Below are 13,723 nucleotides of genomic sequence, written 5' to 3'. Positions count from 1 at the left end.
TCTATTACACAACAGAAATTTATTCTTCACAGTTCTGGAGGCTGGAAGTCCAAGATGAAGGTGTCAGGTTTGGTTTCTCCTGAGGCCTCTCTCATTGGCTTGCAGATGGCCACCTTCTCGCTCTGTCCTCACATGGCCTTTTCACTGTGCAAGCACATCCTCATGACACCAGTCGTTTTGGATTAGAGCCCCACCCTTATGAACTCATTTAATCTTAATTACCTCTTTAAAGGCCCTGTCTCCAAATACAGTCACATTGTGGGTTAGGGCTTCAGCATATGAATTTGGGGGGCGGGACACAATTCAATCCCTAACATCTGGATCAGCAGCTCTCAAAGTGTGGTCCCTGGACCAGCAGCCTCAGGATCACCTGGGATCTTGTTAGAAATGCAAATTCTCAGGCCCTAACACAAGACCTACTGACTCAGACACTCTGAGGATTAAGGGCCAGCAGTCTGTGTTTTACCAAGCCCTCCAGGGGATTTTAGTGCTCATGATGTTTGAGAACCGCTGATGGAGACTAGATTCCCTCGGGGCAGTGGTGTCTGGACTTAGTGGGACAGTAGACATAGAGTCCCTTTAAAACTGGCCAGACTCTTGTTTTTGAGGTCCTGGAAAGCTTTTGAAGACAGGGACCTAGTTGCCAGAACTGCCGTATCACATAGAGACTCAGTTCTAGAAGGAGCAGTAATGCTATCACCAGAATTGGGCTCTGTGGGCTCTGAGCCAGACTGAGTGACACTGAGCTCCCTTGAGTCCTTGTGACAGGATTGAGTCTAGATTCCTGGATTGTGCTGCATTGGTAGGTGGGAGTCCGGTGGCTCCAGCCATGGGAAATTAATGGATTTGGTGGCAAATGCCAGTAAGATCTTCCTAGCATGGGCTTGACATTGTTTATAGCAGTCCTGGAGGCAGACAGCTAATGTTCCTCTGCCTGCTTCAGCCCCAGCTCAGGAATAGTGAATCACGTCTGCCTGCCCTAAGATGCTAAAAATAAACATCATCTCAGTCTGTTATGGTTTAAATAGTAAATGGATAGGGTGGGGAGGGTGGGCTTGGCTGCTAATTGAGAAGCATATGTGGCCACCCCCTGAGTAGAGGTCTTTTTTATCTTATATGTCGCAGCATGTGTTGCAAAAGATCTTTTGTTTTCACAACCAAGATAATAGGATGCAAACCTGAGTTGTATTCTAATTTATTTTTAAAGTCAGTAGGAAGGAGTTTGTCTCTTATTTTGTACCTAGAGTAACCCAGAGCAAAAAACTAACTTTATTTTCACTAAATATAAAACATTAGTGATCTGTTTGGGATGATGAAAAAGTTCTGGAAATGGATAGTGGTCATGATTGCAGAAGATTGTGAATGTACTTACTGCCACCTAAAAATGGTTAAAATGGTAATTTTTCCACAGTAAAACAAAGAAAACATTAGTGATTGAAAGAGATTTTCTGATATTGTTTGTGTCGTTTAGTTCCTATTTCACAGTTTCAATTTTTTTTTTAATGAATACCCTGACCTTGGACAAGCCGTTTAATCACTTACGTTCTGGTTTTTGTTCAGTAGTGTTTGGATAACAGCACTGTAAGAAAACCCTTAAAGTGATGGTGAATGTTATTTTCCTCTCAGAAATTTAAAACACTGAGAATAGTGCCATATACATGGTAAATGGTTGATATGTCTCCTGATGGGTCCAAGGAATCATATCATATTTTAAGAGCAGTTGGAACAACTGGAAGAATATAACTTGTAAGAAACCAACATGTTGCAATGACCACTGGATTTACTAGCACTGTGACCTTAGATAAGTCACTTGGCTTCTGAATATTCCTTTATATTGGGTTGTTATATAAAATACAGGTAATTCATGTGAAAGTGCTTTATAAACTAAAATGCTCTACATAGTAAATTATTAAAAAATTAAAAAGAATAATAACTGCCTTCAGAAATTTGAAGTACTGTCATGTGGAAGAGTAATCAACATTCTTTGTTGTAAGTAGAACCAGTAAATGCAAATTACTGGAAGCATTCTTTAAAGAAAGCTCAATACTTTAAAAAAATGTTTCCAACAATTAAAGCCAGCTAGCTAAAAGTGGACGAGTGTAGTTTAAGTTAGTGAGCTCCCTGACCCCAAAATATTCTCTCACCCTGGGGCCTCCCTCTCGGGATGTTGTAGGAAGGACTTTGGATCAGGAGACAAAATCGCTGTAGAAACTCGAAGACTTTATGTTTTGGGGGACCTGGGAAAACTGAGAGCATCTTCATTGGTTCACCTATTTTTTACCTAAGACCCTAAAATGAATGACTGGTTTTCAGCTTGGCTGTTATGTGCTAGATGGAAGCCTTCTTTCTGTGTCTGATTTTCAGGAATTTCCCATATCAGCAATGATCTCCTACATTTTTTTCCCCTGAAATTGTGAAAGTTTGAAATATGCACCTGTAATTTATGGCAAATTATTTTAAACAATAACTATACACAACCAAACTGTTTTTTCTTATTCTATCATTCTTACTATCTTTTTATTTGCTCATGTTGCACAGTTTTAATGTGTGTGTCCCAAGATGTCTGTAGTTGTCATATGCTTTAATACAGTTCTTTTGGAAACAAGAAAAAGGAAAATTCTCTTCCTTACCAGTCATGTATGGAATAGCAATGGATCTTTTATATTTTGTTTCAAGGTCAGTGGGGAGAAATTATATGACTGGGGTTTACGAGGATACATAGTCGTAGAAGATTTGTGGAAGGAGAACTTTCAAAAGGTAAGAAAGATCTTTTTCATTATCTTCCTTTTGGTTTAAATATGTAGTTTCTCTAGGGTTTTGTAAAATTCTTGATAAAACTGTTGCTTGATCTTGCTTTTTCTGTTTTTTGTTTCACCTTTAGCTCACATTCTCTAGTGGCCTTTGTTGGAGGAGCAATAGAACTTCTGTGCATTTGGTTGTTATCAGCAGAGCTGAATAAGTGGTGACCGTAAAATGCCTTCCACCGCAGTCTTAGACCATAATTTCCACAGTATTATATTTATAATTTGCTCAAAGGGTACCATATTATCTGAAAGTTTTCTCAAAACTGGCTTCAAAGGGAACATACTATGCTCCCAGGCAAAAGACAAATAACCAAGATTCCTTCTCTTGCTAGTTCACTTATCATAAGCTCCAATCTTTCCTTTAGCAGTACTGTACCTGTTCATCCCCTAGCCTTCTTGGCCTAGTTAAAGACGTGAGCCATGGCATGTTAGGGAGCAGCCACCAGCTACAGGCCACGTGCTGATTAGTGGATGAGCAACAGAGGGAGGAGGTTGTGTAATTGTAAGGTGGTATCATCTTTCATCTCCTCTCACAGCCACACAGCTGACCAGATGCTGCCCATGTTTGCTGGAACATTCTCTCTTTCCTCTGATAAGGAGGAATAAGTACAGAACAGGACATCAGGCCTCCAAGCACTCAGAGGCACAGCTCTCTGAGGAAGAATTAGCGTTCTTATAGTAACACCTTCTACGTCATAGATTGAAGGAAGTTCATTTTGACTCCTGTCATCTCAAATCGGAATACTCTTTTAAAAAATATAAATAACTATTTCAAAATTAAAGTCCAGAATTTTGAACTAGAATTTGGAAGCAGCAGTGTAGAATAAATTATAAGCCCTCTTCATTATTTACATAAATAATCTCTCAGTGAAATCTTTAATTTTTTACTGGTGGTTTCTAAAGGAATTAATTTCTCTCGAGCCTATTTAAACTAGCTCTTGAGTGGGAAATTCTATATTAATATCAAGTGCCCTTTGGCAGTCCCTTTTAAAGAATAAACATTCATAGTTTTATTTTCATTTCTCTGACATTTTCTTTGGAAGCTTTCTTTCCTGTTTAAAAAATTCCTTAAGTCCACACTGAATTTTATATGGGAAAGGAAATAGAATGTCAGGAAAACTATACACAACTCTAGAAAGAAATGTGGAATGTGAAACTCAGCCTCAGCTGAGTGCTCACTGTGGTGTCAGTGCAGACCAATGCACATGAAAGCCGGGGGCGGGGGGCGTCCCCTGGGAGCCCCTGAGTGCTCATGGTGGTGTCAGGCAGACGCCTGCACACCAAGCCAGTGGGGAGGTCGCCCGGAGCCTCTCACTCAGAAATAGCTTTCTCTGCTGTGAGAGTTCAGCTCAGTGCAGAAGCAACGGGACTGTGGTTGGAATGCAAGTTAAACAGGCCAGCATTTTATGGTAATTTGAAAACATTAGATATTAAAGCTACTCAAATTTATATGTGAGTCTTTGGGGAGTGAAGTAGTAAAGATGTCTAATTAGCTCATGGTTGGTCTGTATTTCTTTCTCTGGTCTTCTATGCCCTTGCCCTCTTCACAGTCATCGAGAACTTAGTGTTCTTTCATTTGTTTACTCTCAAAGCATAATTTTCCTGACAGCTGTCTGTTCTCAATAGAGGGTAATAAAATCGACGTTGACTACTTAAACATTTAGCACAAACTTTAAATGAAAAATAGCAGAAGGCTCTATTAATTCAGGATCTGATATGCTTAGATTTCAGGAATTATTTGATAGTGAAATGCCATTGTTTTTTATGGATTCTCCTACCCCCTTCTTGTTGGATTTTTTGGGTTTCAGCATTTTTTTTTTGCTTTTGTTTTGTTAATGAGAACAAAGACTTAAGCTGCCCTGGAACAGAAATCTTTTTGGGCCCAGGAGCTGTCTCTTTAAAGGGAATTGGGGGACACTTCATGAAGGAGATTTTTGTTTGTTTCTTAGCTTGTTTGGAAGTTGATTTTCAAGTCAGGCTTCAATTACCAGTCTCAGTTAGGTGCAATCTAATTCATAAATTGTTTGTACTATAATGATGTAACAGATGTACATGGTTTTGGTTGGTTGTAAATAGTCAGAAATTTGTGGACATTGTGTTTACAACTGGGCCCTGAATTTTTTTTTTAAAAAGATTTTATTTTACCTTTTTCTCTCCAAAGCCCCCTGGTACATAGTTGTATATTTTTAGCTGTGGGTCCCTCTAGTTGTGGCATGTGGGATGCCGCCTCAGCATGGCCTGATGAGCGGTGCCATGTCTGCACCCAGGATCCGAACCGGCGAAACCCTGGGCCGCCGAAGCGGAGCGCACAAACTTAACCACTCAGCAATGGGGCCAGCCCCTGGGCCCTGAAATTTTAAGTGGTGTGAATGATGGCTCAGTTCTCAATCATGTTATTTCCCATGGAGCTATATTACTCTCAAAGACCCTAAATAAGCCTGTGGCATTTTTCTGCTCTGCCACATCCCTTTTCCCTTTTAGGAATTAATTCTAAATGTTTGCACTGAGCCTTCTACCAGTAAAATTTGGATGAGGTAGTCTTTCAGTTCTGTCATTGTCATTGGTCAGTTAAGAGGAATTTATGTGCTTCAGCTAAAATAAACTCTGTTGGGGCTGGCCCGGTGGTGCGGCGGTTAAGTGCACACGTTCCACTTCGGCGCCCTGGGGTTCACCAGTTCAGATCCTGGGTGCGGACATGGCACCACTTGGCAAGCCATGCTGTGGTAGGTGTCCCACATATAAAGTAGAGGGAGATGGGCATGGATGTTAGCTCAGGGCCAGTCTTCCTCAGCAAAAAAGAGGAGGATTGGCAGCAGATGTTAGCTTAGGGCTGGTCTTCCTCAAAAAAAAAAATGAACTCTGTCAGAACTGTGAAGCAAAGATGGATGTGTCCAGAAATATTGTCATCATAGTGTGGTCTAGCGTTTGGGTTTTTTTTTGAGATAAAAGAACATATTTTATACACACACACAATTTAAAATCCAACAATATAATGACCACATATATACCAATCAACCATCCACCTTTAAAAATAGGAAATTACCGGGGCTGGCCCCGTGGCCGAATGGTTAAGTTCGCGTGCTCCGCTGCAGGCGGCCCAGTGTTTCGTTGGTTCGAATCCTGGGTGTGGACATGGCACTGCTCATCAAACCACGCTGAGGCAGCGTCCCACGTACCACAAGTAGAAGGACCCACAATGAAATATACAACTATGCACCAGGGGGCTTTGGGGAGAAAAAGGAAAAATAAAAAATCTTAAAAAAAAAAATAGGAAATTACCAATACCTTCCGAGGTCTCCGTAAGCCCCTTTGTCTTGAGACCCAAAGGGAATCACTATCCAGAATTTTGTGTTTTCATTCCCTTGTTTTTCTTTTAGTTTAACCACATATGAATATATTCTAGACCATTGTAGTTGAGCTTGCCTGTTTTTTGCCTTTATAATATAAATATATCAATATGTATAAATAAATATATAGAGTTTATCTATATGGAGTCTTACTATATGTATTATTTTGTAACTTGTTTTGTTCCCTTAACATTGTATTTATGGGGTATGTATGGCTGCAGTTTATTCATTTTCATTACCATAGAATATTTCTTTGTGGGAAAATACTCATGTTGATGGTGGGTTGGGTGGTTTTCAGTATATTGTTGTTACTGTATATTAGTGATATATATATATGGTTGTTATGGTAGATTAGCTCACACCCAGCTGTGAGCATTTTTGTACATGTGTCATGGTTTATTAAGAGTTTTTCTAGTCTGAGATTCCTGGTTCATAGGGTCTGCATATCACTTTTACTAGATGATGCCAGTTAGTTTTCCAGAGTGGTTGTTTCCATTTTTTTGCCAGTCTGTTGGCTTTAAAACAGTTTTTCATTGTGTGTGGGGGTGTGTGTGTGTATGTGTATGTGGTTTTATGTTATTCCCCAATTTTCATTTTGAAAAAATTTCAAAACTACAGAACAGCTGCAGGAATAGTAGAATGAATATACCCTTCACTTAGATTCACCAATTAACATTTTGCTGCGTTTGCCTTGTTCATCTTTTTACACATGCGCAGGTGCTCACACACACGTGTATTTTATTTTTCTGAACCATTTGAGAATTAGTTGTAGGTGTTATTGGGCTTTCTACCCATATCTAATTCAGCATATATTTCCAAAGAACATGGACATGTGCTGATATAATCACAGTACCGTTATACTCAAGAAAGTTAACATTTTATTATTTACATAAACATTACCTAGTATACAGTTCATATTCAGATTTCCCCGGTTGCCCCAATAATGTGCTTTCCTTCAACTTTTTTAATTAATTAATTTTTTTATAGGTGAGTGAAGTATTATAAGGGAATCACCCTTGTAACCATCATCTAGGGCTAAAAAATAGAACTTTGCGAGCCGCTCCAGAAGCCCCTCCATGTAGCCCACCCCAATCACAGTCCTCTCTCTCCATCCAAAACTACTGACTTTTTTTTTTGAGGAAGATTAGCCCTGAGCTAACTGCTGCCAATCTTTCTCCTTTCGCTGAGAAAGAATGGCCCTGAGCTAACATCCGTGCCCATCTTCCTCTACTTTATATGTGGGACGCCTACCACGGCATGGCTTGACAAGTGGTGCCATGTCCACACCCAGGATCGGAACCAGCGAACCCCAGGCTGCCAAAGCGGAACATGTGCACTTAACCGCTGCACCACCGGGCCGGCCCCTTTTGACCATTTTTTTATTGGGTTGGTTTTTCTGTTGTTGAGATATATGAGTTCTTTGTATATTTTGGATATTAACCCCTTATCTGATATATGGTTGGCAAATATCTTCTCCCAATTGTTAGGTTGTCTTTTCTTTTTGTTGATGGTTTCCTTTGCTGTGCAGAAGCTTTTTAGTTTGATGTAGTCCCATTTGCTCATTTTTTCTTTTGTTTCCTTTGCCCGGTCAGACATGGTACTTGAAAATATGCTGCTAAGACCGATGTCAAAGAGCGTACTGCCTGTGTTTTCTTCTAGAAGTTTCATGGTTTCAGGTCTTACATTCAAGTCTTTAGTCCATTTTGAGTTGATTTTTGTGCATGGTGTAAGGGAATGGTCTACTTTCATTCTTTTGCATGTGGCTGTCCAGTTTTCCCAACACCATTTATTGAAGAGACTCTCCTTTCTCCACTGTATGCTCTTGGCTCTCTTGTCAAATATTAGCTGTCCATAAATGTGTGGGTTTATTTCTGGGCTCTCGATTCTGTTCCATCTCTGTGTGTGTCTGTTTTTGTGCCAGTACCATGCTGTTTTGGTTACTGTGGCTTTGCAGTATATTTTGAAATCAGGGAGTGTGATACCTCCAGCTTTGTTCTTTTTTCTCAGGAATCCTTTGGCTATTCGGGGTCTTTTGTTGTTCCATATAAATTTTAGGATTCTGTGTTCTATTTCTGTGAAAAATGTTGTTGGACCCTTGATAGGGATTGCATCGAATCTATAGATTGCTTTAGGAAGTATGGACATTTTAACGATGTTAATTCTTCCAATCCAAGAGCATGGCATACTTTTCCATTTCTTTGTGTCATCTTTGATTTCTTTCAGCAATGTTTTGTAGTTTTCGATGTACAGATCTTTTACCTCTTTGGTTAAATTTACTCCTAGATATTTTATTCTTTTTGTTGTAATTGTAAATGGGATTGTATTCTTGATTTCTCTTTCTGCTGCTTCGTTGTTAGTGTATAGAAATGCAACCGATTTTTGTATGTTGATTTTGTATCCCACAACTTGACTGTATTCCTTTATTATTTCCAAAAGTTTTTTAGTGGATTCTTTAGGGTTTTCTATATATAAAATCATGTCATCTGCAAAGAGTAACAGTTTCACTTCTTCTTTTCCAATGTGGATCCCTTTTATTTCTTTTTCTTGCCTGATTGCTCTGGCTAGGACTTCCAATACTATGTTAAATAAGAGTGGTGACAGTGGGCATCCTTGTCTGGTTCCTGTTCTTAGAGGGATAGCTTCCAGTTTTTCTCCATTGAGAATGATATTTGCTGTGGGTTTGTCATATATGGCCTTTATTATGTTGAGGTATTTTCCTTCTATACCCATGTTATTTAGAATTTTTATCATAAATGGATGCTGTATCTTATCAGATGCTTTCTCTGCATCTATTGAGATGATCCTGTGATTTTTATTCTTCATTTTGTTAATGTGGTGTATCACGTTGATAGATTTGTGGATGTTGAACCATCCCTGCATCCCTGGAATGAAACCCACTCGATCATGATGTATGATCTTTCTAATGTATTGTTGTATTCAATTTGCTAGTATTTTGTTGAGGATTTTTGCATTGATGTTCATCAGTGATATTGGCCTGTAATTTTCTTTTTTGTGTGTTGTCCTTGTCTGGTTTTGGTATCAGGATAATGTTGGCTTCGTAGAATGAGTTAGGAAGCCTCCCCTCCTCTTTAATTTTTTGGAGCAGGTTGAGAAGTATAGGTATTAAGTCTTCTTTGACTGTTTGGTAGAATTCACCAGGGAAGCCATCTGGTCCTGGACTTTTGTTTTTTGGGAGGTTTTTGATTACTGTTTCGATCTCCTTACTGGTGATTGGTCTATTAAAATTCTCTACTTCTTGATTCAGTTTTGGAAGGTTCTATGATTTAAGAATTTATCCATTTCTTCTAGATTATCCAATTTGTTGGCGTATAGCTTTTCATACTCTTCTTATTATCTTTTGTATTTCTGAGGTGTCCATTGTAATTTCTCCTCTTTCATTTCTGATTTTATTTATTTGAGCCTTCTCTCTTTTTTTCTTTGTGAGTCTAGCTAAAGGTTTGTCAATTTTGTTTATCTTTTCAAAGAGCCAGCTGTTGGTTTCATTAATTTTTTCTGTTGTTTTTTTAGTCTCTATTTTGTTTATTTCTGCTCTGATTTTTATTATTTCCTTCCTTCTGCTGATTTTGGGCTTTGTTTGTTCTTCTTTTTCCAGTTCCTTTAGATGCGCTGTTAGATTGTTTATTTAGGATATTTCTTCTTTGTTGAGGTAGGTCAGAAGTTCTTAATGTAGTAGATTTATCGATCTTCTCCATATGGCTTTCATTCTTTGATTCTAGGCGCTTAATAAAAGCATGAAACTATGTATTGATTATCCATTGCTAATCTGAAACCCTTTCAGAATAGTCCCAGCCCAAGGTCTGAGTATCACAGATGGAGATCAGTGTGGGTGTCAGGCCCCAGAGTCACAGATGGCTCTTTTGGAGTTGTCCTGTAATTAGCCAAACACAGCAGTGTGTCTCAGTAAATGTCATGTATAGTTTTTACTAGGTTTTTAAAAAATGTAACAAGTTACTATCAAAGAGTTGTAGAATGACTGCTAAAGGCCAACAATAACTAAAAAGAGAAATCTTAATAATACTTTAAAGGGCAGGAAAATGCATAAAGAAATATAACCCTGTTACTAACATGAAAACTGAGCAGAACTTCTGAAGCTGAGCTTTTAATAGTTATGTTCAGGCCCTTGCTGGCTCAGCAGGAAAATGAAAGGGAAGCAGCAGCCGCCACCCTGAGTAAATATGCCCTGCTTTCTCTTCCCCATTCTAAATTCCTCAGCTTTCTAAACACACTCAGGTTTAGCCATAAGCTATTTGATTTAAAAATGATCATCTTTGAAATAAGCCAGTCACAGAAGGAGAAACACTGCATGATTCTACTTATATGAAGTATCTAAAATAATCAAACTCACCAAAGCAGAGAGTAGAATGGTGGTTGCCGGGGGCAATGGGGAGTTGTTACTCAATGAGTATAAAGTGTCAGTTATATAAGATGAATAAGTTCTAGAGATCTGCTGTGCAACATCGTCCCTGTAGTCAACAATACTGTATCATGCACTTAAAAGTTGGTCAGGAGGGTAGACCTCGTGTTAAGTGTTCTTACCACAATAAAATAAAAATAAGAACAATGTGGTATTTTCCATAAAGCTAAATTTGTTCTGAATTTGTGCCCTTTCTAGTTTTCGCTGTTTAAAATTCTAAGAAATAAAGCTACTATGCAGTGATTTTTTTTTAAGCATCATTACTTAGCAAAATAAAAAGTTAGAAATCCTGAAAAAAAAAAACCCCAAAACAAAGGATCATCTCCTTTTTCGAAAGGCATACGCTTGTTGTATCAGAAAAGGTGAACCAGGCAGGATGCAGTGTGGCCTGGGGGCCAAGAGAGTGGACTCCACAGTGGGCGGACCAGACTCTCCCCCACCTCATTATAAGCCTTGAAACCTTGGGAAATTGCTCTGGGAAATGGGGATAGTACCTCATGGGGCTGTCTTGAGGATTAAATGAGTTTATACGTGTGAGAAACACATAAAATGGACAGACTCTAGCACATGATAGCCGTGAGAGATGTCATGTGACACTGTGCATTTTCGTTTCTGCCTGAGAAGATAACATTTTCTGGTGGAAAATGGAGCCATTGGTCTTATAACCATTAGTTAAGAGTCTTCCTATCAGTGTTTTAGTTTCCTATTGCTGCTGTAAGAAATGGCCATAAATTTACTGGCTGAAAGTAATGCACAGTTATTATCTTAGACTCCATAGGTCAGAAGTCTGCTGCTAAATCAAGGTATCAGCAGGGCAGCATTCCTTTCTGGAGGCTCCACGGGAGAATTGGTTCCCTGCTCATTCAGGTTGCTGACAGAATTCAGTTCCTTACAGTTGTAGGCCCAATGCCTGTTTTGCTGGCTGTTAGCTGAGGGCTGTTCCCAGCTTCTAGAGGTTGCAGCATTCCTTCACTCACATGCTTCTTCCTCCATCTTCTAAGCCAGCCACGGCAGGTCAAGTCCTTTTCACATCCCATTTCTGTGACCCTGTCTTCTGCCTGCCTCGTAGACTAGAGGAACCCGTGTGATTTGATTGGGCTCACCCAGATAATCCAAAATAATCTCCCTATTGTAAGATCTGCTGAATAACAACCTTAATTCCAATGTCAGCTTAGTTCGCGTTTGCCCTATAAGGTAACACAGTCACAGGTTCCAAGATTAGGATGCAGACATTTTTGGGAGCCATTATTCTGCCTACCACATCCAGTGAATGGGTGTTTCATTGGGGTCTTTAACAGGTCATTTATCCTTACCTTTTATTTCCTCATCAACAAAGTTAAGTGGCCTACCACATAGGATAGGTCAGTAATGTTTATTAAGCACTTGCTGTGAGCTTGGCCCTGGGTGCTAAACTCTGCTCATGAAGAGTCTTTTAGACAGGTTCTACTATTAGCCCTGTTTTACAAATGAGGAAACTGCATTTTGAAGAAGTTAAGTAATCAATAAAAATAATTCCACTGGTAAGGGGCTCAGACATTTCAGTGGCTGCTATACCTCACAGGTTTGGCTGGAAATCCCCTTCACATGACAGTGTATTATAATTAGAAATAAATGTTTTGATTAAAACAACTGTTTCAATTTTGCCAATAGAAATTGTCATTCATGTTCATGGACATGGTAAGAAAATACATTTTCTACTATAGCCTAGCCAAGTTGACACGTAAAAGCAACCATTGTATTCCTCTTTAGCTTATTCCTCTAGCTCTGTGCAGTCCAATATGGCAGCCACTAGCTATGGAGTACTTGAAATGTAGTTAGTCTGAATTGAGGTGTACTCTAAGTATAAGTTCATGCCAAATTTAGAAGACATGATACAAATAGGTAGAATGTAAACGATCTTATTATTTTTATATTGATTGATTTTTGTATTAATTATATGTTGAAATAATATTATCTTAGATATGTTGAGTTAAATAAAACTTATTAATTACTAAAAAAACCTAACAAAAAGCAGTATTAAAATCACATTATAAGGAGAATGGTTGAGTTATAAAATATTTTAAATAAAACTGTCTGAAAATGCAAAAAAATTAATTTCTGTCTTGTGCTAAATCACAAACTGCCTTTCGAAGAATGTTGTTTTTTCTGAGATCATGGTGGTCTCTGCCAAGAGAGATCTGATATGTCATAGGGTGGATGGGCTCAATATTTCTTTAGTGAGATATTTGACTGTCATGTTTTGTTATACTATGAGTGATATGTAACCAAACAACAATTTCCTAGCAACAGAGTTGTTTTCCTCAACCACAAGAATGTTTTTATATGCTCATTTTCTTAATGTCCAAAAGATAAAAAATAGATTTAACTAGGTAGAGAACCACATGGTCTTTATGACAGACCTGGTTCTTAGACATGGTTATTTCACTTACCTTCATAAGCCTCTTTTTATCTCTTCTTGTTCTTCATTAATTACATACCCAAACTTTTTTTTTTTACGCTCATCAGATCTCTCGGTTCTACCCCATTCCATTTGTTTATTCAACAAGTGTTTGAATACTGTATGCTAGAAGATCCTAGGGATGTTGTGCCCTCCTGAAGCTTATATATCAGTGAAGGTTTCAAACATGAATGAAAGAATTATGCAAATCAGGAAGTGCATGGATGCTATGAATGTGAATAAAATGTTCTCATCGAAATCGAAGGGCAGGGTACCTGGGAAAGCCTTCATCTAAAGGATGAATAGCATTTAGCCAGGCAAAAATTGGGATTGACCGCTCTAGGTCAAGGGATACATTTTGCAAAGGTCTCTTCCCAGGAAAGAACTTGGCAAGTTGGAAGAGCAATAGCAGGAAGGCCTCTGGAGCTGTGTGTGTGTGTGAAAGTGGCTCTGGAAGAAGAGAGTAAGGCACATAGGCGCTGATCCCTGTAGGGCTCTGTTCAGAGCAACAAGTAGACCTGGGTGTTGTATAATGATCCACAGTAATACATATGGCCTTGTTCCCCAGAACATCATCAAGTGGATGTGATCTATAGATAGGGTGACCATATAATTTATCATCCAAACCAGGATACTCTTTGAGAGTGAAAGGAGGCACTATTATTTATGTTGTGAAAATGGGTATAAACTAGTATAACTT

At 38.8% G+C, this 13,723-nt stretch overlaps 1 protein-coding gene across 3 annotated transcripts in view; it reads left to right on the top strand.

Moving 5' to 3' along the window:
• The window catches only part of APOO (apolipoprotein O), a 68,060-nt gene that overhangs the window by 37,384 nt on the left and 16,953 nt on the right, over positions 1-13,723 (top strand). For all 3 annotated transcript variants that reach the window (XM_014867889.3, XM_070503064.1, XM_070503063.1), the window contains exon 7: positions 2,677-2,757. In XM_014867889.3, the coding sequence (XP_014723375.1) occupies positions 2,677-2,757 (81 nt within the window). The remainder of the gene's footprint in view (positions 1-2,676; positions 2,758-13,723) is intronic.

This window comes from Equus asinus, chromosome X, assembly GCF_041296235.1.
Source record: "Equus asinus isolate D_3611 breed Donkey chromosome X, EquAss-T2T_v2, whole genome shotgun sequence".
In the NCBI taxonomy this organism is placed as follows: domain Eukaryota; kingdom Metazoa; phylum Chordata; class Mammalia; order Perissodactyla; family Equidae; genus Equus; species Equus asinus.
Note: the sequence above shows the minus strand (reverse complement) of the source record. Positions and strands in the feature narration are given on the sequence as shown.